Source organism: Uloborus diversus, chromosome 10 (genome assembly GCF_026930045.1).
Source record: "Uloborus diversus isolate 005 chromosome 10, Udiv.v.3.1, whole genome shotgun sequence".
Taxonomy (NCBI): domain Eukaryota; kingdom Metazoa; phylum Arthropoda; class Arachnida; order Araneae; family Uloboridae; genus Uloborus; species Uloborus diversus.
Genome location: NC_072740.1, coordinates 120,619,914 through 120,646,879, shown reverse-complemented (window position 1 = coordinate 120,646,879; position 26,966 = coordinate 120,619,914). Strand labels below are relative to the sequence as shown.

The 26,966-nt window shown below is 34.9% G+C and overlaps 1 protein-coding gene across 2 annotated transcripts in view; it reads left to right on the top strand.

Moving 5' to 3' along the window:
* Positions 1-22,179, top strand: part of LOC129231336 (tyrosine-protein kinase Btk29A-like) — an 83,127-nt gene extending 60,948 nt beyond the window's left edge. For both annotated transcript variants that reach the window (XM_054865627.1, XM_054865626.1), the window contains exons 5-13: positions 374-502; positions 1,902-2,101; positions 3,865-3,929; positions 4,015-4,121; positions 9,044-9,132; positions 11,150-11,348; positions 13,958-14,076; positions 16,787-16,944; positions 20,805-22,179. In XM_054865627.1, the coding sequence (XP_054721602.1) occupies positions 374-502; positions 1,902-2,101; positions 3,865-3,929; positions 4,015-4,121; positions 9,044-9,132; positions 11,150-11,348; positions 13,958-14,076; positions 16,787-16,944; positions 20,805-20,882 (1,144 nt within the window). In that variant the 3' untranslated portion in view covers positions 20,883-22,179. The remainder of the gene's footprint in view (positions 1-373; positions 503-1,901; positions 2,102-3,864; positions 3,930-4,014; positions 4,122-9,043; positions 9,133-11,149; positions 11,349-13,957; positions 14,077-16,786; positions 16,945-20,804) is intronic.
* The last annotated feature ends 4,787 nt before the right edge of the window (positions 22,180-26,966 follow it).

Sequence of the window (26,966 nt, the reverse complement as noted above, 5' to 3'; positions counted from 1 at the left end):
GCAATCAACAGCGTTAAGAAAGCACAAATTTGCAAAAAAAAATTGCAGACACGTGTTTTGGTGTTACATGAACAGCGCTTGTTGGGTATCTTTGCATCAAGAAGCTTACACGTTTTGCTTTGAAAAAGGGGTCCCTTGTTAGCCCGAAACACGTTTCTGCAACTTTTTTTTTTGCATTTGTTTTTTGACAAGTTTGTGTTTTTTTAACGTTGACTACATTTTTACTTTTAGCAAATGTAATTATTTATTTCTTACAGGCCTAGAGCATTTTTGTGTTATTCACCTTGTCGCTTTTGTGATTTTTCTAAAATGCACTACTTCTTATATCACAGTTTCGATATTAAGTAATATTAATTGGGTTTCCTTTTTTTAGCTGGTATGTAGGTGACATGAGTCGTCAACGCTGTGAAATCCTTCTGAAACGAGAAGATAAGGAAGGAACTTTTCTTGTCCGAAACTCTTCATCGAAAGGAATGTTCACCTTGTCTCTTTTCACGCGAGTGTAAGTATTAACCCTCTACCAATCTATGTATATGGGGCATTCCATATTAATCAACAAATGGGCCGTGCCGCACTATTTTTAATTTTGATGAAATTTGATAGGTAATATGTACCATTTTTTTTTCTTGGAAACATTTTATTGCTAAGATACAGCTATTTTTTTGCTCAGCGGATGAGTAAAATTTGGCTATTTTGATCCTTTTTCAAAAAGCTCTAGTAAATTTATTTAAATTTGTAAGAAGATCAAATACGTCTTGTTTTAAAGGTGAAAGAATGAACTTTTATTTGTGCATGAAAAGAAAAAAATTAGGTTAAGCCTAATTGGAAAATTTTGGTTGTCAAATCACGGTTGAAAAAGTGCCGTTTTTGTCATTTTGAGCCTAAAGAAGTTGATGAGCGACTTTCAGTAGGAAGCTAATTTTTTTCCTGTTGTCGTTAGTTTTGCATACTAGAAGCACAGAAAAAAGTAGGTTGATACTAGTAGTCCTTCATGACGAAAAAATTGCGAAAAAATGACGAAAACGGTCTAATTAGAAATTTTTCGTTGTCAAATCATGGTTGAAAAAGTGCCATTTTCGTCATTTTGAGCCTAAAACAATCGATGATGGATTTATTGTATGAAGCTAATTTTGTTTCGTGTTGTAGTTGAGTATGCATACTAGAAGTACAGAAAAAAATAAGTCGATACTGATAGTTCTTTATTATGAAAAAATTGCTTAAACTTAAGAAAAACTGAAAACATGGGTTTTTTTCACTCCCCAAAAGCAACTTGTAGGGTAAGTAATAAAAATTTGAAAATGCTAGTGTGAGAAGCCGCTACATTTCGCTTTAAAAAAAACAAAAACTGTCTTGTTTTTCTGGGGCGTAGAAGAGACATAAGCCTTTAAAGTAATGTAATAATCATATTTGCTCATTACTTAAACGAGGCCAAGTAGACTGGATAATTACCTTAAAAAGTACCACATAACCGTTTTTCATTTAAATATATTTGCAAAATGTAATTTTAAGCAACAAATAGCTTTCAAATTTTATTAGTTATAGTTACAAAACATAATTTTTTACAAAACCAAACGTTTTATTTAAAGATTTCTATTACTTCTACACCTAAAAAAAAAAGACAGATTTTGTTTCGTTTTATTCAAGGGCAATTGAAGGGCAATTTCGTTTTAAGGGGTTTTGTTGAAAGTTTGTAAACAAAAACGGTTATCCTTCAATACTCGTGTGGCCTGATTGGGTATTTGTCATAAATGTGCATGACGTGTTGAATATCCACGATCAAACTTTATATCTTATACTTTGGATTTTAAATGTTTTTTGAAAATGACGTTGTGTAATGAAAAAAAAACATCTTTCTAATAAGGTTTTGATTTCTTCGAAAGAAGTGTTTCTGTTTCTTGCAGCTCACAGCCTCACGTGAAGCACTACCACATCAAAACAAACGACAAAGGCGAGTTCTACTTATCTGAGAAGCACGCCTTTGCTGCCATTGAAGACCTTATTTATTACCACAAGCACAACAGTGCTGGATTAGCCACCAGGTTAAAGCAAAATCCTAGTAGTCCTGTAGACTGCGTTCCCAACACCACTGCACTCAGCCACGGTAAATCTCTCATCTCATCTCTTTTGTTTCTTGACTACTTCTTCATTCATACATCTTTAAGGTGTTAATACCGAAACCACCCTGTTTTTCTTTTTGTTTCGTAACTGATTTTCTCTCCAATTCAAAGGAAAGAGTGAAACGTCAGCACGATCGTTCTAATTTTTGATATTTCGTAAAATCAGTTTCACTTAGCTGAAAATGAGCTGGAATACTTAATTCCTTTTTTTTACATACGTAAATTTTATTGCAGACATTTTACTATGCTCCCACATAGCACATATAGCACAATTCATGGTATAATTTACATTACAGAGAAAGTATAAAATGCTCAGGGTGCCGGTGGGAATCAAACTCTTACTCTACTTTACTAACAGTTGTGCTCAGGGACAGTTGCTCTCAGAGCTATCGCTTTACACAAATTGTCCACGAAGGCCCCCTGCCTACTCGCATTGTGTAAGTAAATACATCATCGCCCGGAAAGCAAAGGAGACTAAGTGTTTCTATTTATCCTCACTGTATAACTGCTTCAATTAAAAATATTTATACATTGAAGAAACTGCATTACGCAATAAACAGATAAATATTTTTATACAACAAAACTAATAATGGGACATGTGATGAATGTATTACATATTTCGGTAATCAAATGGTAATTTACTTAAGTTTAAGTTAGGAAATTTCAAAATTTTTCCATAGACATAGCCGTCTTAGATATGACTGGCCCTAAAAGCATGCAACCATTTTGTTTCAGAGAAGATTCATTTTCAAGAAAATCCTTTAATGTTGTGCTCTGCTGCAAGTCGAACAAAACTAATAATTTATTGCACCACCATTTTTGCGAGAGACACTAAAGTTTCTACTGCTGTTGTTGTCGCGTGACAAGTACAAGAAGCATGGAAAGAAAAAAAAAAAAAAGAAAGTCAGATGGGGCCAAAAGTATGGAGGTCAGCCCTGGCCACATTTTCGGCTTTGTCCGTATAAAGGTTGTCCTTGCAACAGTTGGAGTCGATTTGGAAGAAGGTCCATGCGACAAAGATACAGTTGAAAAGAAGGCTCTGCTCCTACTGTGTTCTACTTTCCATAGACTGAGACTTTCGTGAATTTTGAATAACTTAATTGTTTCGAACTGTTTAAAGTGTGAGAGAAAACTAGACATGTGGACCTATATTTTTTGCTCCGTGCCGCAGGTGATCATTTTGTGAGTACTACGAAACATGCGTACAACCGTACTCGTGTTCCACACGTGAGAATTATTTTCATCCATTGTTAGTGTTACTTATGAACATTAGATTATTAATAACAGAGGTATAAATGAGTGGAACAGGATATTTTGTAAAAATAAATACTGAACTACTTTAGTAAAGAGTTACTGCACGCGGAAAGAATTAAGAGCGTATTTAACTCAATTGTGTTCGATTCGATGCAATTATATCTACAAGTAGCACAGCGAGGTGTTTCCTTCTGGATGGGACTAAGGAAATTTCTCGTTACACTACAGGTAGAGCGAGATCAATTGAATCGAACACAATGGAGTTGAAGTAGCCCCTAAATATGCCCCTAAAACGATAGAAGAGGATAACTTCTTCATATAAAATGAATTTTCTGTTTTTTGCTTGCTGAATTATGAAAACTCAAATGTAGAAAACGGATAGCTGCAAAAACTATTAAAAGTACCGATACATTTATTAAATTTGATCATTGCTAAGTTGTTAATGCTCATTAAAAGTCTGATGTTAAAACTAGTTCTGACATTTACTTTACAGACAAATGGGAAATTGATGCATCCGAATTATCTCTGCTAGAAGAACTGGGAAGTGGACAGTTTGGGGTAACAACATTTTCACTAATATTATTCAATTACACTTACATTGATTTTTTCAACTCTTACCTAAACTATGTCCCATTTTTTTTAGGTGGTGAGGAAAGGCAAATGGAGGGGGCACATCGATGTTGCCGTTAAAATGATGAAAGAAGGAACTATGTCTGAGGACGATTTCATCGATGAAGCTAAAGTCATGACGTAAGATTATGTCAAATGCTCCGTACTTTTACAATTTTTGAGCCTATGTTTTTTTTTAACCACTCAGAGCTCCGCCTCCCCCCCCCCTGCCATGAGCAAAATACTCACACCAAGAAGAAAAAGTATTGGCATTGGCAATTTACGTAAGGGAGGGTGCTGCTCTGCATAGCTTCTTCTTGAAACCTTTTCTTGCTGCCCAAGATGTTTCGTAATGATTAGGGGAAGCTGCTGTACCCACGGACGGTTGTACCTACGGACGTTGGCCGGGAAATTCCCTGTATCATCGAGCGAAATCCTAGTTGGGGTTCAACGTATGTGTCACAGCCCTCTCCGGTACTCCAAGAAATTTCAACGCCATCAAACAAACATTTAAGATTCTATCACATTTTTTCGGTTTTAGTAGGATCTAATTAAAAAAAAACATGAGCAATTTCTTTTCTTACTTCCTTTTACAAAAAAGGAAGTATTGTATTCGCGAAAACATTTTCACTCAAAAATGACCTTAATTTCCATTTTGCTCACCCCGAATGAACGTTGAGTTGTTTTTTTTTCCAACTCGACCACACGTGGATAAGTGCCTAAGAACGTATAGACACGCGAAATATCCATTTTGACGACTCCCGAGTTAGTTGCAACGAGTTTTTTTCGTGACGTCTGTATGAACGTATGTATGTATGGGCGGATGTATGTCGCATAATTAAAGAACGGTATGTCCTAGAAAGTTGAAATTTGGTACGTTGACTCCTAGTGGGGTCTAGTTGTGCATCTCCCTTTTTGGTTGCATTCGGGTGTTTTTAAGGGGGGTCTTTTGCCCCTTTTTTTGGGGAGATCATTGTTAATTTCGACGTAAACTCAAGTGGTGTTACAATTTGGCGGACACTTGGCGATATATCGCCAGTCTTTTGGTCGTCAAGTTTTGTCGCCAACTTGGCGACAAATTTGGCATTTTTTTTTTTGAGCAATTACGATTGCTCATTGTTCTCATATGACTGTTTTTGGCGTTACGCTGATTTTATTTTCCCGCCAGCACCCTCTGCAGCACCACCGTCGACCGGCCTCACCCTCACGATGCTGCTCCTCTTGCGAAAACCGTCTCCAGGTTGCGTCCATATCCTAGACACACACGCAAACATACACACACCTACAAACTCACACACTTACACATGCACACACTCCTACACACACATACACACACTCATGCCTGCACACAGACACAAACACACATGCCTACATACACACACACACACACACGAACGCCTACACGCACAGTACTGCATACACAACACGCACACACATGCATACATACACTCACACACACACGCACCCACACACATGCGCCTACACAAACACACACACATGCGCCTACACAAACAAACACGCGCATACATACACACACGCTCGTGATTGCGAAAACCATAATTTGAATTCAAGATGCCAAAAATTCAAATTAATATAATTTTTTAAAAATCTGGTTTCAATTTGGCCACTGTATTGATATTTAGGGAGTAAACTATTGAATCACATTAAAATTACCAATAATGGGAAAATGACATTAAATTGGAGTAAAAGGAAGTCATATGATGCACACATCAGCACGTTTTCGTTCCGTCGTGGAATGTATTATTCATTTAATTTGTAGGTATCATGATTCCCTTTAGTTTGAAGGTTTTGTTTCTGATTTTTAATATTGTAAAACTGTGGTTCTGTCGATGTGCCTGACTTGCAAAACCAAAATAGCGTACCTTTGTACCCAAGGACACATAACCATGTGTACCCACGGAAGGCAATTTTTAGTCGCCTTGGGTCACACCTGTGTGTTCTTACAATGTGAATTACCTAAAAATGGTGCCTGGTCATCAGCGTCCGAAATTTGCTTTCATCAATGACGATGAATTTGAAGTAGGGCTTGAAGATATAGTGTTGAAGTAACCCCCCACCTGTTGTAGGATCTACAGACCGTCAATCCCACCTGTTCTCATTTGAAGTCGACTTTTCTAGATAATTGTTGGTTTAACTGAGTTTTTTTTGTAATGTATTAATTTTGTTAAAGGTTTCAATTTCCATATAAACTGAAGTTATTATATAGGTACATAGAGAGCTATACTACCTTGGATCTAGGGATTTTTTTGTTTAAAAACATTTTAATTATTCATAACATCCTTAACTCTCTTAAGAGTAATATTTTTTTTTTTTTAAAGAATTCACTGATGATAAAAATTATGGAAAATTTAAAAAATGGGAAAAAAAACCTACGATTAATTTTCAAAGTTTAATTTATGTTGGATATTTTGTTTAATGTTATTTTCAATGGATGTTGGAAGTATTTCAATATAAAATGGCTTATGAAAATGTATTGAGTATAATTGAGTTCCTCAGACCTATTTATATATTATTTTTTTATATTTTCATCGGTACAAAGGCACCTGTCCGCGGGGTGAACGGGGTGTTGTACCCACGGACAAAAAAGATGGTTTTTAAGAATTTTTTTTTTTTGAATTTGAAAGTTTTGAGATTTTTACCTTACAAAAATTGCCAAATTAGATGATAAGTTGTAGATTCTGCCAGAAAAATTTACCGATCGATTATCCATTCCCAGGGACCAGCAAAAATTGAAAATTAAATTTTGTTTGTGGGTACAGCAGCTTCCCTTACTCTTGGACTATCACCGGGAAGAGGGGTAGGGGATGATTTACTAGTCAGAGTAGTCGGAGTGTGAGTGTTTTTCATTGTGCGAGTTTTGATGGAATTCTTTTCAGTTTATTGATTGTGATTGTTTTTCATCAGTCAAGTGCTGAAGTGTTTTATCGAGAACTTGTTTTTAATTTATTTCATCAAATATTAAACCAGGTATGTTCCTAAATGGACAAAATGAATGAATAAATTAATTGCATATTATTGTTTTTGAATTTAAGGGAAGTAGGTGGTGTGCAAAAAAAAAAAAAAAAAGAAGAAGAAGAAGAAGAAGGAAACTAAGAATTTACGGATAAAACTGCAAAATTAGAAAAGTTTCATCACTAAACACATCCAGGGGCTTGCACGGAAATTTTGGAGCCCGTCACAAGTAACTTTTACGGTTCCCACCATATTGTTTGCCCTACATCCCTATACATATTTCACCAATCATTTTGAAAATCTCGGGCCTTGTTCAGGCTCTGGCCTGGGTCAACAAGTGTCCCTTCTCCCCCCTCCCCCTGTTCACTCCCCTCGTCACATCGTAAATTGAAATTTAAATTCTTTCCGAGATTAATTTTTACACGTTTATTTACATTTGATGTACTTTAAAGAAGTTTGTGCTAAGGAATATTTTAAAAGTAAGGACTTTTGTAGGGATGAAAATTCTATTGTTTTAGTCTTAATGCTCCTTTTTATTTCCTTTTACAAAAAAGGAAGTATTGTATTCGCGAAAAAGTTTTCACTCAAAAATCGGCCTTAATTTCCATTTTTTCTCACCCCCGAATGGATGTTGAGTTTTTTTTTCGACCCGATCACACGCCTAGGAACGTACAGTCACCCGAAATATCCATTTTGACACTTCCCGAGTTAATAACAACGAATTTTCTCGTGACGTCCGTATGTAGGTATGTATGTGTGTATATATCTCACATAACTCAAACTCGCATAACTCAAAAACGGTATGTCCTAGAAAGTTGAAATTTGGTATGTATACTCCTAGTTTAGTCTAGTTGTGCACCTTCCCTTTTGATAGCATTCGGATGTTCCTAAGGGGATCTTTTGCCCCTTTTTGGGTGGAAATCATTGTTAATTCCGATGTAAACTCAAGTGGTGTTATTATTTGTCGGACACTTGGCAATATACCGCCAGTCTCTTGGTCGCTTTGTCGCCAAATTGGCGACAAATTTGGCGATCTTTTCTTCTTTTTCTTTTTTTTAAATTTGGTTTCAATTTGTCCACTGTTGGTGATGTTTAGAGATTAAACAATTGAATCACATTTAAATTGCCAATAATTGGGAAATGACATTAAATTAGAGCAAAAGGAAGTCATGTGATGCACACGTCAGTTCGTTTCTACTAGCTGTTAAAAAGTAGTGATTTTTAATGCTGTGAGGAAACTTGATTCATTTAATAATGGTGAATTGGAAAGAGCTACTGATACCGAAACAAAATTGTTGCATAGAAGTTCAAAGCGCACTGATTCTTCCAAACCATTGAGAAGAGATAAAATGGAGGGAGTGAAGACTTTCTTACGTGAACCGAAGAGCCCAAGTCACGTGATAGATTTTTAAGCAAAACATTGGACGAAATCAGGTTTCTTTCGCTAGTTTCACGCAAAACATGTCAACCAATCGTCTTTATTGAGTCACGCGACTTGGAGTCGTAGCCTCAGCTTTTGCTAAGCCAATGATTGGACTTGCTCCCTCCATTTATATTCCTGCTCTAAGTTCCGAACGAAAGGTAGTAGCTAAAGGGGGGGGGGAGGATACCAGAATTATGCAAAACAATACTCCAGGGAGTTATATCGTAACTCTTACCTGCTTGCACCAGCATACTTCTACTAGTACATTCAGTTCCAGCATACTTCTTCATAATTCTATACAGTACGGGACTTTCACAGAAATTGTTTTCTGGGTACGGTTTACGAGAAACAGACCACTTCATTTCGTAATAAGTAGGATCAACGAGAACGTGCCAGCAGTGAAAACTTGACTGCTTGAGCGTTCTTGCTGATCCTACCTATTACGAAATGAAGTGGTCTGTTTTCTCTTCAGTTCATCCGCCATCCATCTGAGGCTATTTCTTTTATTTGCAAAAGTTTTCCATTTAGGCATAATATCGTTGTAATCGTTAAGAAAAGTACTCTTTGCAACAAAATAAGGTTAACGTAAAAATGGAGAAAAAATAAATAATAGTGGAAACAGTTTATTTCAAACGGAAATCAAGTAAAAATGTTTTTTTTTTTCTAGCAAACTTCAACATCCTCATCTAGTACAGCTATATGGAGTTTGTACCAAGCATAGACTAATATGTATTGTCACGGAATACATGAAGCACGGTAAGTTTTATCCGGTTGTAATCGGTAAGGTTGTTAAATTCAAGATGGATGAAAACGAAAAATTTCCCAGTTCCCTTCAGCAATTTTGATTTTTCATCTGTGCATTTATTCCAGCCTTTCCAATTGCAGATTTTTTAAATAGTTTAAATCTTGAAGGGACGAGAGCAAGAAGTACTCTCGACACATCTTTTACTAAAATCTTATGATTCCATTATCGATATTTGATTAAATGTTTCGGCCGTTGTTATTATTTTATTATCTTTTAGAATTCAATTCTGAATTTTTAGAACAAACATGGTTATTTTTTTTAAATATTCATTTAAACGTCAAACGATTCGTAATTGAGAAAATTATCCTCCGTCTTAGAACAGGGATCAGTACCTCGAAGGATCGAGTTCATTTCATCGGGTTGTAAAAGATGCGACCAAGATCCCAAGTCACGTGATTCTATTACCTGTTACGCGAAACCTGTTTCCTTCTATCATTCAATGGTTCTTTTTTTTTTTGAAATTCAGTAATTTTAAGGATTTTTTGTTCTTAGTTAACTAGTTACGGATGAGTGAAACTTAGAATAAAAGTATCATTAAGAATTTAAGTATCCAGAAAAATTTCATCTTAAAAAATATTAAATTTTGTTAGTCTTAATTTTAACTGACAATTTTGATGTTTCAGACGCAATTTCAAAAGAAAGCTATATAGTTTTTTTTTTTTTATTTTGGATTAGAAGATATGTGGCAACTAGAAAAAAATAAGCATCACCCAATAAATTTTCATCTACTCTCCCTCAACAACTAGAACAATTATCCAATCCCTATCTATAGGTTACAATACCTCTACTTTTTGGCTGTTCCCAAAGGCCTCTTTCCTATAAGATTTTTCACTTTGGTTTGTTATAAACCAATCTTAGCTTATAGATCAATAACAAATGCAGACATTTAAAGTATAGCATAAATGACAACAGATTATGTGAAAAATGTATGTAAAGGATGAAAGAGGATCGCTCGGTATTGTAAACAGATTACACAAACAGTACGGGAGCAAATCGTGCAAACAGATCAACTGAAACAGATCAAGCTACGTTACACCAAAACCGTATTGGTGAGGGTAAGGATTTTTTTTAGAACAAGGCAGGTACTGTCACTCGTTTGCGCACTTCAGTAGTATAGATCTAAAAAACAGTATGTAAGTAGATATAAAGCAATGAGTACACGGTTAAAAAAAATCCGGAAATTTTGTGATAAAAGTTACTGGCATCAATCTTGCCAGTAACTTTTACTGTGAAATCCTAATTTACTGTAGAATTTTACGGTAGAAAAAACAAGAGTTAAAAAACGTAAAATGCGAGGAGCAGGTTCGATCTCAGGACCTTTGGATTGGCAGGCGGCTTTGCTGCCCACCATACGAGTTGGGTCACATCGAGTAACGGAAAGTACAATGCTATCTGCTATTTTAAATATTTTACAGCAATATTTACGATAAAAGTTTCCTGAATTTTTAACAGTGTAGTGTAGATGTAAAAATCAGGTTTCAACTAGTTAGGTTTTGGTGACTCTAGGAGGCTTGATGTCATTAGAAGGGAGATGGAAAAACGAAATCGGACTGTCTAAAAATATTTTTCCCATTTTTTAAAATGTGTACATTAACCTACATTCTGTTAATTATCACCGAGAAATTTTCTTTTTCAAAGTGTAAAATGCCGTATATCGTTGGAACCATGCTAAACTAACGAATGTGAAAAATCGCGAATAGCGTTTTTCAAATTCGATGGTTTACCGTAGTATTCATAAATGGCTTCCTACTGGTTATAATTACTTCAAACTATAGTTTTACACTTAAACTTATCAATAAAGATTGAAACATTGAAAATAACTAAACGCGTTATGTGGGGTTTTGGATCTCCTAAAAAGGGCCAATTTTCACAGTTGCTAGTTTAGCAAGGTGCCGAAGATAGACGGAGTTTACTGTATTTGCTTGGAGTGTTCTCTACATTGATTCTAAACTATTATTGTATTAATAGGCTCCCTTTTGAAGTACCTGAGGAAGAACGAAACTCGTTTGTCTGGAAAAGCAGCTTTGCTCTTGGACATGTGTCTTCAAGTATGCAGTGGCATGGCCTATCTAGAACAACAGAACTACATCCACCGCGACCTAGCAGCGCGAAATTGTTTGGTGGGGGAAAGATCCGTCCTCAAAGTGGCGGATTTTGGACTTGCCAGGTATTTACATCCCTTCACATCCCTTCACAAACTACCAGACGGAAAGAACTCTTCGTGTTTACTAACGATTTTTCTACGAATAAATATTTTTTCATAGAAAAAAAATTATAGCTTGAACTCCGATGGACGCAGGATTCAACTATTCAGTTTGTCAATAGAAGGGTAAGGAAGGCCGGTTTATTTTGCCAATGACGGACTGCCATTAGTTAATAGCCTTTTGCCCCATTAAAGAACTCTTTCTCCCCAAACAAAAAGAAACACGTCCAAGCTCAAAACTCTTCTTATCAGAACCATACTATAGTGTAGTGTTATTGATTTATTTGTGCAGTGCTAGCTGAACGAATCCATTATGGTGTCAGAATCTGAAGTATATTGTTTAATTCTCAGACATAACAAAGTTGCTGTCGTTTCTATGGACGTCGTATAGACGCGTTGGCCTCCCATGATATTGTTATTAATCCTGTAAATAGTAATTATTATAGTAACGTAACCTGTAAATAGTTTCCCGTAATGAATATACAACCCCTTAACATATGGCTAAAGTATACAACCCCCTATTCTTTTTTTTCTTATTCCATTCACTGATTTTATCAATGAAAGTGTAGTTGTAGAACGTTGTAGCATTTTCTGGAATCTTTGAGATTTCTCTTTTCGGTGTGTATATAAACGGTTACGCTGGATAAAGAGTTAGTTTCGATTGAGAATTTGTACTGAGAGTGTGTATTAGCTCTGTTTATAGCGAGGCATTTCGCTGTGTTGTTTTCGTATTTGGAAGTAAATACGTGTGTAAACGTTGAGTTTACGGTGTTGTGTGATAATTGCTTAATTGCTGATAAATAATTTAGCAGTTGTTGACGCTCTTTCCTGTACATAGTGTAAATAAATTTCCTGTATTTTTTTTAAATCAAGAACTGTGTCATCCTTTCAAGAAAGTTGGAAACCGCACCGAATCCGTTACAATATCAAATCATTTCAGTACTTCAAAACTATGCCAGCCTGTCTATTAGTCATATAAAACAATTTTAGCCTACTTTTCTATTAAACGGATTTTTAGTTTGGTACACTGCAAATCTTTAAATACTTTTTGAAAACTTTTTAAACACAGGCATTTGTCCCTTTTTAGAGAACTTAAAAGCACTTTCTGAAATAGTTTTCAGATCAATTCTGAGGACACTTTCAGAATACGTGTTTGATTTATCCAGCATTTTGCACACTTATGGGAACTTTTTTTTTTTTTATATGTTGATTTTACTGGAATTGCGTTTGGAAGCAGTCAACTGTCGGGCAACGCATGGTCTTTCACCAGGGAAGGTCATCTTTCATAAAGGCATTCGAAACTCCAATTGATAGTGATTCATTTTAACTCAATTTCTGGTAGTATCATGTTTAGGGATTCAATTGACTGGTAGATAAAGAAAGCTGTTTCGATTATGCTTGTACGAAAGGGAAGCGATGATATAACGAGTGTGCCCAAATGTAGTCCCAACCAAAGTAGCAAATGAGTCCATAATCTGTACTCAAATGTGTTCCTTAAATTAAATTATCACCCTAAGCGGGAAGCATTCGATGCATTCTTGGAGCATATTGGGAACACGGAACGCATTTTAGTGCACATTCAGACAAATAAGACACTTTTTTCAAATATAAGGGTTCCAATAGTGCTGCAGAAATGAAAACTTTTTTATCTGATGAACTATGAGTGCTAAAACGTACTTTTTTAGCACCGAAAAATCAAGGAGTTACATACATTCTGACTTTTGATTTAGATTTTCGTATTAAGGAATATAGGAAGATGTAAAATTTGAAATACACATAAAGAATTACCGTAGAGTTAACATTAACAAAAGTAATGGATGGATTAACTGATTCGGTCAAGCCAACGCACTTTTCTTTCTGTGCAAACGAATGTGCTGCAAATGATATTTTTTAAAGATAAATTCTAACTGAGATGCATATTTTTCATTCTAAATTTCAATGATGGTTTTTTTTTTAAATGATTAAAAATTTATATTTGCCGATATTTGTCGACGTTGTCTGGGTTACTTTCTAGTAAAAAGATTGTGAAAAAATGATTTCGCGCTTTGAGGGGAGGGGAGTTCATAAAATTCCGAAAGTTTGCGACAAGGGGGGAGGAAGGGGGTAACAAGAAATGATGTCACGGATTTTTTTCATTTGACCATGAAAGTGAAAAATAGCGTGACATGTGACAAAAAGGGGGAGGAAGGTAAAAAACTTCTGAAAAAAAAAGTGACATCATTTATAGACAGCCAAGAATTTAGTTCTCAACTGCAATGATCTAAAAAAACGCATTGAGTAAAAGAGGAACAACGGTTTTTTTTTTTCATTTGCTCAAAACACATCAAATGTCACGATAATAAATTTTATGAAATCTTCCTTTGTCGTCGAATGTCACATCTCCTGGTCATGAACACACAACGGAATCACACCTTCAATTTCTTCTTAAACGGAAAACGAAAAAGTGCACTACTTTCATACTACGATAAAAACTAATTATGTAAAAACTTTCAACTAGTATTTCAATGTATGTTTTATATTTCATGCTTTTTGTTAAGTGAATCAGAAAGTTTGAATCAGGTTTTCTTTTCTAGATATGTGATAGACGATGAATATACGAGCTCCGGGGGAGCAAAATTCCCCATAAAATGGGCGCCTCCAGAAGTTCTAGGTTACACGAGATTCAGCAGCAAATCAGACGTTTGGGCCTACGGTAAGACAACTCTCCATTAAAAGTGTTTGAAATTCTGTTAATTCCTTGACATACGAAGGTCACTCGATAGTTAAAGAGACAAACTGACCTGGAGAAAAAAGTTTTTTTCTACGAAGTATAAGGCTTTTCCTACTTTTCAACATAATCATCCCCATCAACATTTATGCACCTGTCACAAAGGGATACGAGCTATTTTATATACCGACTGCAAATAATTTTTTTGTCTTGGTGTCGGAGTCAATTTCAGACAAATCTCTTGTCATCCTCGTAATCCTGAAGCTTCTTCACACATGCCTCCTTCAGTGGACAAAGCGAATAACAATCAGAGAGTGCTGAACTGGGGCTATATGGAGGATGAGGGAGTGCCTCCACCCCATTTTATCAATGGTTTCAAGGTTTAATTGAGCAACGTGAGGACGTGTGTTGCCTTTGCTTGAGAATCATACCTTTCCTCTGCGTATTCAACTGTACCAACCCTAACTTGAACTTTTACTGCAATCATTTTCAACGTAACACGGCGGTCAGCAGGAATAATGTAATCAACTCGAGTTTGAAGTGAGGAAGTTGAAACTTCAATAGGCCAACGGTGTTCGTCAGACATTGATTCTCGACCACTTTTGAACTCTTCTACCCACTTCAAAAATTTCCACGGTACATACAACATTCAGCATGCACTTTAGTCATTCTAGAGAATACATTAGCTGGTTTTTCACCTTCAACAATCAAAAAAGAATCGTATAGCGTTGTTCAACCAATGTGGAATTTTCTAAAGACCCAACATCGTTTAACTTAATTTTTAGGTTATAATCCGAGCAATGTTGATCAATCAGCTGATTAGAACTCCTCCCAGTGAGGTCAACATAAGATCCCAAGTGTTACAAACTTGCATTACCAACAGTTTTTTCCCCGCTCAAATTTGTCTCTTTAATTATTGAAAGACCCTCATACAATAACGTCTCAGAAACGTCAAAAAGTCTATAAGGACACATAAAATCCATGTCGTTTTAATAACGCCTGTCTAAAATGGCACTAAAATGATTGAAATCCCTCAGAAGACATTGTATGCCAAGGGGTTAAAGTTATCATAACTAAGTAATTTTATTACCATGTAAAGTCGTTGAATTCAACTGATCTACCTTTTTCTCTAGTAAGGTTACAACAGAAATGTTTCCAGTCACTTTTCAAGCAGTAATAATCGACACTAATAAAAGTTTCAGCAGTTATGTTATTTCCTGAGGGAACATGAAGGCAATGAGATTATGGAGACATCTGTGTTGAATGCCACTAAAAATGAATGAAGTTTCCCAGACGTCATTGCATGTCATGGGGTAAAATTTTTAATAGTAAGAAGTAATCCTACCCAAGTGTGAATCACCGATTGAAATAAAACTTTGCACATCGATAAAACACTTAAAAATATTTAACCCGTGTTTTTTTTTTTTTTTTAAATCTGCAACAAATACCTTACACAGGGTGAAATTTACCCCTAAATATTTGATAAATGGGAATTAGAGGGTACAATATATTCTTTTATTTTAAACTGGAGTTACAAAATTTCAAATAATGGTTGAAAATTTGAAAAACTAAACAAACTAAAGTTGACGTGTTTCAGGATTTTTCTGAAAATACTATCAATAAAGTTAAACCATCCTTCGCAATATTACTTATGGCATGGCGAATTTCTCAGTATCTAAAACAGTTTACTTAGTAATATTTAGCAAAATGACAAAAACATTATAACATTTTTCAGCTTTTAGGCTAATTTTGAGCCACTTCCACGTAATTATGTAAAAATTCCTGAAGCATGCTCGTAATTAAACATTCACCCTATTATAAACAATTAAAACCTGATTTCGTTTCTGATTCTGATGACTATCCCTATAAATATGAGCGTAGTATATCATTAATTTGACACTTTTTTTTTTTTTTGTTGAGCAATCACGATTGCTTATTGCTTTTATTTGACTGTTTTTGGCGTGCTATCATTTTATTTTCCCACCGCCACCCTCCGCACCATCACCATCGACCGGCTCCTCACGATGCTGCTCCTATAGCGAAAGCGTCTCCAGGTTGTATCCATGTCCCACACACACGCGCATACATACACAACTACACACACACACACGCACACATACACACACAAACACATACACAAACACATACACGCATACATACAGACACCTACGCATACACACACACACAAAAACATACACACACACATACACACAACTACATACACATTCATGCCTGCACACAGACACAAACACATATGCCTACACACACATATACCGCCCTCACACACACATTCATACACACAACTACCCACACACTTATGCCAGCACACGGACACAAACACACATACCTACACACACATACACATACTACACACAAACACACATACCCCCACACACGAACACACACGCCTACATACACACACTCGTGATTGCGAAAAACATAATTTGAATTCAAGATGTCAAAATTCAAATTAATTTTTCTTTTTTTTTTCATTTCTTATAACTGATAACATGTTAAAATAAAGAATGATGAGATATTCTATTATAAGTTGGTGATAACTGTTTAAATGTTTAGAATAATAGCAGTTTTTCTATGCCTAGCAGTCGAACAACAGTGATCATAATTTAAATTATCTTATTGAAAGTTAAAAATCTTTATTTTTTGAAAGCTGCTTACCTTGTCTATTTGCTTCTAGGTGTCTTGATGTGGGAAGTGTTCACTTGTGGTAAAGTTCCTTACGGCAGAGCCACTAATGCAGAAGTAGTGGAGCAAGTGCAAAGAGGTCAAAGATTAGACGTACCACGAGCGTGTCCTTGGGAAGTTTATACCATCATGAAGTCCTGCTGGGAAGAGGTAATTCAATCTTGATGTATAAAATATAGTCAATGATTTCAAAATGTACTTTTAAGTAAGCATAAAAACCTAAAATGGGGTTTTCCAAAATTATACCTTTTTGCACCATTACACCAATTCACACTGGCTGGCTGGGAAGATTGTATGCAATTGGATACAAGGCTATGTAAAATTCTAAAAAATGTTCTTAAATATAGTTGAAATACAAAAACGTTTGGATAGCTATTTTAATAATTACGAATGAAGTGTTTTCGCTTTCATACACGTATTTAATTACATATTTGACAAAATGATTCGAAATTATAATATCTTTTAGTAAATTTTGAAAAAGTTTTTTTACTAGTGACTAAAAATAGCGGAATGTGGGACAAAGTGAAATGGTGAAATATTTACGTTTACGCCACCAGTCTGGTCACATTTTATCTATGCAGTAACACATACACTCTATTCCAGCCAAGAAAAAGTTATCTCTGAAGATCAAAGCATATGATAATACAAGCAATTTTTAGACTATTATACTCCTATTGTAATGATTTGTTGCAAGTCAAAAAACTATGTTTGTTACTATAAAATGCTTAAGTTCTCGTTTTTAACATTTTAAATAATAATTAAGACCTTTTAATATTGGGTGCAGTATTTATTTAATATTAAGCGTATTTTTACTTTGAAAGTTGTGCACAATTAGTCAAAGTGCATGCAGGACAAGTGAAATAGTTCATTTCTTTTACTTATTCAATCATTTATTAAACCACTTACATATTCATTTATTAATTAATTCATTAACATTCCTTCATTTAATAATTCACTTATTTATTCATTCATTCCCATTTTTTCTTATTCATTCACTATTTTATTCACTAGATTATTTTTTCCCCATATACTAATTAGTCATTTTTTCATTTATGAATTAGTTTTTTATTGTTTCATTATCTATTCATTACTTCACTTGTTCTTTTACTTACTTATTCATTTGATCAAAATTATTTTAAATAAGCTTTTATGGTAAGAAAGTATTTACACTGAATAATATTTTCCAAGAAAAACAATTTTCTACTTCTTTTAAAGGTAAAAATATGCTGAAAAAATTAAAAATAATGTTTCATTACAAGTTTTATTAAAATACATTGCTGTTTCTTTATGTACTGCAATTTTCAAACCAAATTGCTAATTTGTTCATTTTGATAAAAGAAAATTATCTTAATAATTCCCTTTGCCCCACATTCCACTGCTGATGGCAAACTGACAAAAGGAATCTTTCTCTACTTGGAATGTGGGCCTTGAACAAGCTGTATTTTTATCCTATAATAATATCTTAACTAACAATGAATCAGTTGAAGCAATGTTAGCAGCACATTTCAATTAGCTGCATACGTTTATGTACAGGGGTGTTTCAGAATCGACTACACTGTTATAACCAGAGGTGCCAGCTGGGTGCGATTTTCTGCCGTAGGGTGCAAAGACGGAGCCACAGGGTGCCACAGAGGCTAGGAAATATTGTTCCGATATCTTTTAGCACCTCAGTGGATGAAAGAAAGTAATGAAGGGCCATCAGCTCACGCAGTAGCCAGTAGCGACTCTTTTCCTCCGCAAAGGTGCCTCGCTCGCACATGCGCTGTGCACTCCGGCATAAGTTCAATTCAGCCACTTTATTGGCGGACGACGATGCTGCAACGTAGTTGTTGGTACATTAAATTTTCACATTGAATAGACAATTATGCTGGATTAAAATTCCACATTTCTGGGACAAACCTTCAAAACCTTGCGTAAGTACAGGCATTTAATCATGGTATAACATTTAAGGCTTTCCAACAGGCTTTTAGTGTTTTCAGAGTTGTGTTTCAACAAAGTAAACTGAGTACTGCTTATTGTTTATAGTTAACCGTTTTAACATAGTGATGTATGACTTTTTTTATCACGTGTACTAATATATGGTGTTCATTGCTTGTCACGTCTGCGGTCTCATGGATTTTCCCCAAAAATGCTTATTGTTAGCAATACGAAATAATTAATAAGTAACCGGGATGAAAATTCAATGATGTAATTAACGTCTACAGCAGATACACTAAATGTCTTTATCTTCCGCTTCTCAATAAAATATCTGCGTAGACGAAGCAAAGAAAAAAAAAGCTTTGAAAAGAAATCTCTCTGTGTGTTTCATGCCATGACTCATTACGTGAAAATATTTCGTTGGTGTTATTTCAAAAACTGAATGCAGTGTCTAGACGCGTTTATTTTTTTTTTCTCTCTCTTTAATTTCTGTTTCCAATGCTTTTCATTATGTAGGATGCTAAAAATTTGTTTTGATTTTTAATGTCAAAAAAGTTTCTATTTAACAAAGAAAAAAAAGTGCTTTTTTAGATTACTTATGTTCAAATAGGATATTCAAATGTCGAACTATATAATACGTATCAATATGTTACTCTTGATTAAAATATTTTGAACGCCTGCATTTTATGAAATGATTTGATATTTCCGTGATTGTAATATAACTGAATATTTTTGGCTGTGCTTGTAAATTATCCATTAAATGCCTACACTCTTATTTTTTAGTATCATGCTATAGTAAATGTCAATATCATTTAAAACTACTGAGCAATCCAAGGGTTTTTATGAGAGTTAGAACTCAGATAGAGAAATTGAAGTCATGAACACTTCTATATTATGTTGGAAAGTCTGAAATGTGATCAAATGCCTTAAATGATAAGTTTTAATCCAAAATGAATTCAATGTGAAAAAAGTACCAAGACTTTGTCTATCATAAACCCAAACAATAAATAGAACACAATAATATTCAAAAACGCACAAAATAGGGGGGAGGGGGAAGAGGATCTACTGTAGAAATCAGTGAGGGTGCTATTTTTCTCTCCGAAGGCTCCTTCTTTTCCCCCGCGCTGCCTGTCTTTTAAAAGGTGCCAATTTTTCGCCCTAGTAAGAGATGCTATTCCGGCTCCGTATTGGGTGTCGCTGGTGAACAAGCGTTTCACCCCTGAAAGGTGCCAAACGCAACCTGTGGTTTTAACAGTGTATCCTACTTTGAAATGACACAACAGCAAAATAGTGAAAGAGAAAAAGGTGAAAAAAGAAATGTATGTTGGACAGACAGGCCAGAAATTTTTTATGAACCGATTCTCAAAATAGTTTAAAAATGGAACTTGGAGAGCGCTGTAGCGAAAATGTCTTTTAAAGAATGCATGAAAGCTCGATTGCACTGGGTTCGATACGACCATCTTTCACGGCAGCGACATGATGCAATCGAAGGATAAAGTTAGAAGTTACTCTTTGCAATGTTGGAAACTAAATTTTCCATCTCACCAGGAAACCACACTACAGTATAATAATGAAACAAAATGAAATCAGTAGCAATAGAAAGAGCATTGTAAAACATGTTTTTGAATTCAAATTATTTGCGCTTGCGACCCCCGTTATCGAAATGTGAGATCTTAAAATCTGCAGAAATTTTAAGAAAAGTCGCCAAATTTCGCTGGCTTCGATGTGTAATGTAAGACATATTTCACATTTTTTGCAAGTGGATGTCCTGTCTCATACAGACGATGAAATTGCGGGGTAACTTCAATATCTAGCCAAGCGTTTTATTTGGCGCTTTTTTGAAAAGTTCGGCAGACTTTAAGACTTTATATCTCGATAACGGGGGCAAATAATTTTTGTGTCAAAAAAAGTTTTAATATGCTCCTTCAACTTTTTTCATTGTTATCCTATTGCTGCGGTTCTGTGGTCAGAAGAGACGAATGACTGAAGTTTTCCCTTTCGGGGGGGGGGGGGGGTTCATTTTAAAGTAGAGGAGCTAATTTTGAAACAGTCAGTGTGAAAATAATGGAATAATGTTTCTTTTTATTTTTTAGCTACCAGAAAACAGGCCATCGTTTCGAGCTTTAAAGTATGAGTTGGAAAAAATTCTGGAAGAATGGGACATCAGCTGAAAAGGACTGGTTTTCTACTGGTGGGATCAAAGTACGTCCTCTTAAAGACAGTTGTAGTGTCACTGAATAAGCTGAGGATACGAATGATAAAGTTAGTAATCATTCGTGAGCAAATTAGAGCACTCGTTGAGATGTCTACTGCAAGAAATGAAGCTGGCTACCGTGGTGTAACTATGATATGGCAGCTTTAAATGGAATCAACTGCAATGAAATGATGCAAAATTAAATCAACCGGCTGTGATTACGAGTCCAAAATGTGTCTTCGTTCAAGAAATTTACGCATTAACCAAAATCTTTATAAGTAATTCCCTCAGAAAAATTTAATGCGTACTTTCAATATCATCATCTGGACTCTTTCCATGAATGAGCTAGAAGTCATAACTTGTTGAAGGTCAGTTCACTGTCAAATGTGGTATATATAGTAGCTCTGAAATTTTTTGAGACGATATATTTTCCTGTTCTAAGTTTTTCTGCAAGGTAAATTTCTTATTTATGTAGATTAGTAATTTGTGGCTACAGCCATTCTACATGTGCGCAACTAATGATGTGTGTGAAAATTGTTAATTAAACAAACACAAATTTAAATTTGAAAAGTTGAGAACAAAAGTTTTGAGACTATTCAGTTTTTCTTTACTTTTAATAAAATTAATCATCTTAATGTAGCTTTTGAGAGGTGTAGCAAATCATCCGTACATGGAATGAATAAAAGCACTTTTATAAGGTGGAATTAGAGATTTTTGCTTATTCCAGTTGAAGATCTTGAAAGTGCTCTGTTTTCTTTCAATGGTCTCCCAAATGTGTTGAATTGAATTGAGGTCAGGCGGCTCACCCGGTCACTCCAGTAATTTTTTTTCTTAAGTTTAAAGTTTGTCACCATTTTGGAGGAATGACCGGGATAATTATGCTACTAAAATATCCATCCACGTGACCTTCTTTTCGAGATTAACGCAGCTGGAGATCTTATAAGTATGTTGTTGTTTTCTTACATATGGCCAAAAGAAATTCAATCCATGGACATTTTTCAGCCCAATACTTAATAGAGAAACAAAGAACAGAAATTCCATAAAGAAACAAGATAACCATAATACGCAAACAAAGAAGAAAATAAGGGATGATAATATTATACAAATGTGTATCATAGTATCTTAAACTCATATGAACAAAATCAAAAATGTGAAAAAGAATTTGATTTTAGAAGAAGTGTATATAAAATTGAAAGGTCTCTGACATACATGAAGTCAGTAATAATGTACATTTCCTATAAAATATATTATTTATTAAAATGTTTTTGACTTGCTGTTTTGATTTTATGTTATATTTATATGTGTAATGATTCATTACTTAAGGAAAACGATATATGAAAGGATTCTACTTTTCAATGAAATAAAGAACTGCATTCTCGAATCTCCACTACTTCTCGGGGCTAAAAAGAAAGTTTGTGAGTTCACATATTTAGAACAGAAATTTTTTCTCCATCGTTATATGGATGCCTCAATTGCCAAATCGATCAACTCCACTTTAAACAAAAATATCCTCATTTCTGCTTTAATAGTGCTTTATCAATGCTTAGCATGTGAATTTATATTAAAGTTTTGGTTCAGTACATTTCTGACCATGTGATGGCGGAAAATGTAACACGAGGTCTTATTAATTCCTATGGATAACACTATCTTCATCACTTTTCTCGACGTATTGTTTTATGGAGTTAATCGATTTGGCGAGTGATCCACATAGCTAAAATGACCGTTCTGATTTTGAAGCACAGAATTACACAAATTCGCACAACTCTTTCTTACAGATTCTTTAGAAACAGAACTTTATATTTGCAGTGCATATATATATATATATATATATATATTATGCCACTTTGGTGGATAGATAATGCGCCTCTTTGCGAATTTCGCTTGTTATGCCATTTACCTTTTGACGCGAAAGAGTCGTCTGAGGCGGCTATTTAAATAGCAATTTGGTGGTGGTGTGAAACTGATTTCAATCCATACAAACAGAGGCACACACATCGTATTTTATTTGGGGTACACTACTTGATACAGAAAATGCATTTCTGCCGTGGGATGGTAAAGCGCAGTAACTGAAAATTTTTTATTTTCTTTTTTGTAATGTCTATACAAGCTTGCATCCTTGGTGTCCACTGAAAATAAATCACGAAATGAACGTTTAGTTCCAATATTTATCTACTGTTGGTTTAGAATCCAAAATACGTTTCTTCAAATATCTCAAACTCTTATTTCTGCTGATACTGCACTTTACCTTTCCCTAGCCGAATACCTTGAAGTTTTGATCATGCATTTAAGGCTATTTTTCCGAGTTTGTGGCAGAACCTGTAATGAAAATGTTTTATTTTGCAAGTTGATCGTTTGCTTATAGCGTGAGATAAAAGGGAATGAAACGGCAGACAAGACATCTCTTTGGCGCATAGGAAATCTAGGGTTTTTGGAAGTTTCAAACTGCGAAAGACGTGGAAAAAGAGATGCTTAGACGACTGCATCGAAGGTAGTTTCGGCTAAGGGACGTGCTTTTGAGAGTGGGGCCGTCACATGAATTATTTAGGTCTTGGAGTTGAAAATTGAAAGACCTTGGAACTATACTTGGTGAATTCGTTAAGCCTATTTTTTTTAACAATACTTTTACTAGTTGTTTTATAAATGAACTTTCCTTTTTACGTGCAGGACACAATTTTGGAATCAGTTTCAGATGTACCATAATTTTTCATGCACTGCACACGAGTTAGTAGCCAGCAAATTTAGCATAAAACTTGTTTACAGCAGGGCTGCCAATGGAATCTTGTGCAAGCCCTCAAGAATGAGCTCATGAAATTCCTTATATCAACACGAGAAAACTCCGGAGCATATAAAAAGTAGTTCTAATATACAGTAGACAGTATATTAGAACTAATACAGTAGATTAACTTGTTTGTAATTGATACTATTGCAGTTGGTTGATTTTATTTGATTTCAAAAAAGGTAAAGTAAAAAAGTGCGATAATTGTTACTTTAGAAACATTTCATAAAAATGGTGTGAAAATCGAATGTCGAGAAGAAAAAAAAAGGTTTTATTCATGTCTTGTCTTGATAAAATTCTGCAGATAGTACAAGAAAGATAAATAAGCGGGAAAAATGCGTAGCATAAAAAGAGAAATTACGTCCATGGCAAGCGGAGCGCCTTGAACTTAAATTTCTGGTATTTAACAATTGGGGCAGTGAGATGCAAACGGACGTAAGTGGATCTTTTAAACTTAGTTATAAAACGCGATCAAATTTTTGATCCTAGTTCGACTTTCATTTCATTTTTTCTAACTCATGCTATGTTGCAAAGTTTCCTCCGGGGGTTCGTGAATCCATGCCAGGGGGTCCGCGGTGCTATCCAACTAAAACATTAAATATAATTGAGATTGAATGACGAGTAAAGATATTTTAATTCAAAAAGAAAGCATATTTATGGGGAATATAAAAGTTCTTGCTTAAGTACAGGCAGGACGCAGCAGCCCCACCCCCTCCCCCTTGGAATTCTTGGGAGTAAACACACTACACATTAATTAATTTTGTGTACACGACGAAGTTCATATTGTTACAAAACTATATTAAGTAAAATGGAAACATTGAGGCACATTTTTACAGCTGGATCATTATACTTCAAATAAAACATTTTTATTCCTAATTGAATTTCAAATAGAATTTACTTCTATGATAACTCAAAATAATTATGTAAGGGATGAAAACCAGGTAAGAGTTTTGAAAAATATACAGAACAATGAATAAATAAATTTAAAGGAAAAAAGCGTGAAAATATATTAGAAACGAGCTGATGTGTGCATCACATGACTTCCTTCTACTCTAATTTAATGTCATTTCCCCATTATTGGCAATTTTAATGTGATTCAATTGTTTACTCTCTAAATATCACCAATAGTGGCCAAATTGAAACCAAATTTAAAATTTAAAAAAATCGCCAAATTTGTCGCCAAGTTGGCGACAAAACTTGGCGACCAAAAGACTGGCGATATATCGCCAAGTGTCCGACAAATTATATCACTACTTTTTAAATCGAAATTAACAATGATTTCCCCCAAAAAAGGGGCAAAAGACCCCCTTAGGAACATCCGAATGCAACCAAAAGGGAAAGGTGCACAACTAGACCCCACTAGGAGTCTTCGTACCAAATTTCAACTTTCTAGGACATACCGTTTTTGAGTTATGCGAGATACATACGCACATACATACGTACATACAGACGTCACGAGAAAATTCGTTGTAATTAACTCGGGGGTCGTCAAAATGGATGTTTCGGGTGTCTGTAGGTTCCTAGGCATATATCCACGTGTGGTCGGGTCGAAAAAAAAATCAACATTCATTGGTGAGAAAAATGGAAATTAAGACCGATTTTTGAGTGAAAACTTTTTCGCGAATACAATACTTCCTTTTTTGTAAAAGGAAGTAAAAATAGATTTGAGTGTGTCAAATCATTTTCTTATTTTGCTCACGCCGGGGGGGGGGGGGGAGACCACGAAATTCGTATTTTTTCGGAGGCGATCCACTGAGGTCTGAAGTTTGGGAACCTCTGCTATATAGCATCACCCACCAGAGAGTTACTCGTTCCATCTTATTCCCCAACGCAGACGAGATATTCCCTATCATTTCCCTATTTGTATTGGTTATCTCCAAAATTTTAATTTTGGCATTTACATCCCTTTGCTTTTTACTGCCTCAATTGCAATATTGCTAACATGTCTCGAAATTTGTCAAATCGCCCGATAAAATTTGCCGAATAAATATTCTCAGGGAGGTCCCAGTGACCTTCCTTAACCTCTCATCGGGATGTTTAAAGTGACTATATAGAGAGGAATTTTTTTTCTGCCCTCCTTTTAGATAGCCACAATATGTGCATGCAAGAGACCCCCATTCTTGATTGTTAAGCCAAAACCAGTATCTTATGGTAAATATTATTTTTTATTTTAAAAATATTTAATTAATCCATCTTTTTAATAAATAAAACTCAATACTCCAGATTTAAACGAAATCCTAAAAACCCAAATTCTATATTAAAAACCCAAGATTTTGCTGAAAAACTCAAGCTTTGGCAGCCCTGGTTGACAGGCTACATTCGATTTATTTGTCAGAGGTTTAAATTGTAATATTCATCAGTGAGATTTTTTTTTTAAATTTCTTTCCGCTATAAGTGATTTCTTGTGTCACTGACAAAAATAATCGAAGAAATGTAATAGTGTGTCTCAGATAGGTTGAGCAATGACTTGACAACATTTACCTCTTTTTGATGAGTTGAGTGAAAGAGAAACGAGTTATTAGCACACATTTATGATGGAACTTTTTTGCAAAACTACTACTAAAGTAACTCATTTCAACTCTGCGCCAATTATACTGCACGGCCAAAAGATACCTTCAAAATGTTTCCGACTTAATTCTTACTAATTCTTATGAAAAATGACCCCCTGAATCTAAATATGACCACCATTTTCCAAAATCACGTCTCATTTTTTAGAAATGCCCCTCTCCAATCTTTTTAGTTTTCAGCGGTTTCATTGCCATAACTTTTATTTGAACTGGAAGGGAGTCTTATATTAGCCATTAACATTCTTCTGAGGGGCTAAAGAAGTGCAAAGTTCATAAGCATGAACATTTGGAGCAAGTAGGGAGGCTCATTGGGGTATCCCTCCTGAAATAATTTTAAAATCATAAAAAGCATTTTTTTCCTTCTATGAGTTTCTTTTGCAATTTCTTCTTCTTCTTTTTTTTCTTTTTTTTTTTTTTTTGCATCAAACCAAAGAATAGTACTCACTTCTATGATCCCCATGTCCGACAAAAATTTCACATTGTAAGAAGAAAAAAAAGAAAAGAAAGAAAGCATCGCATTTTGCACATTCAGAGTTGTATCGCAGATTTTCAGTAAAGAACTTTTCCGTATTATTCAACTTACATTCACAGGTATAATTAATATTAAAATGAATTATAAGTAGGAGATAAAAATAATCATTGTTTTTCACAATAATATCAAGTGATTAACAATGGAGCCGGCGCACAGTGCGGCAGCCTTTAGACAAAAGTGGAAAAT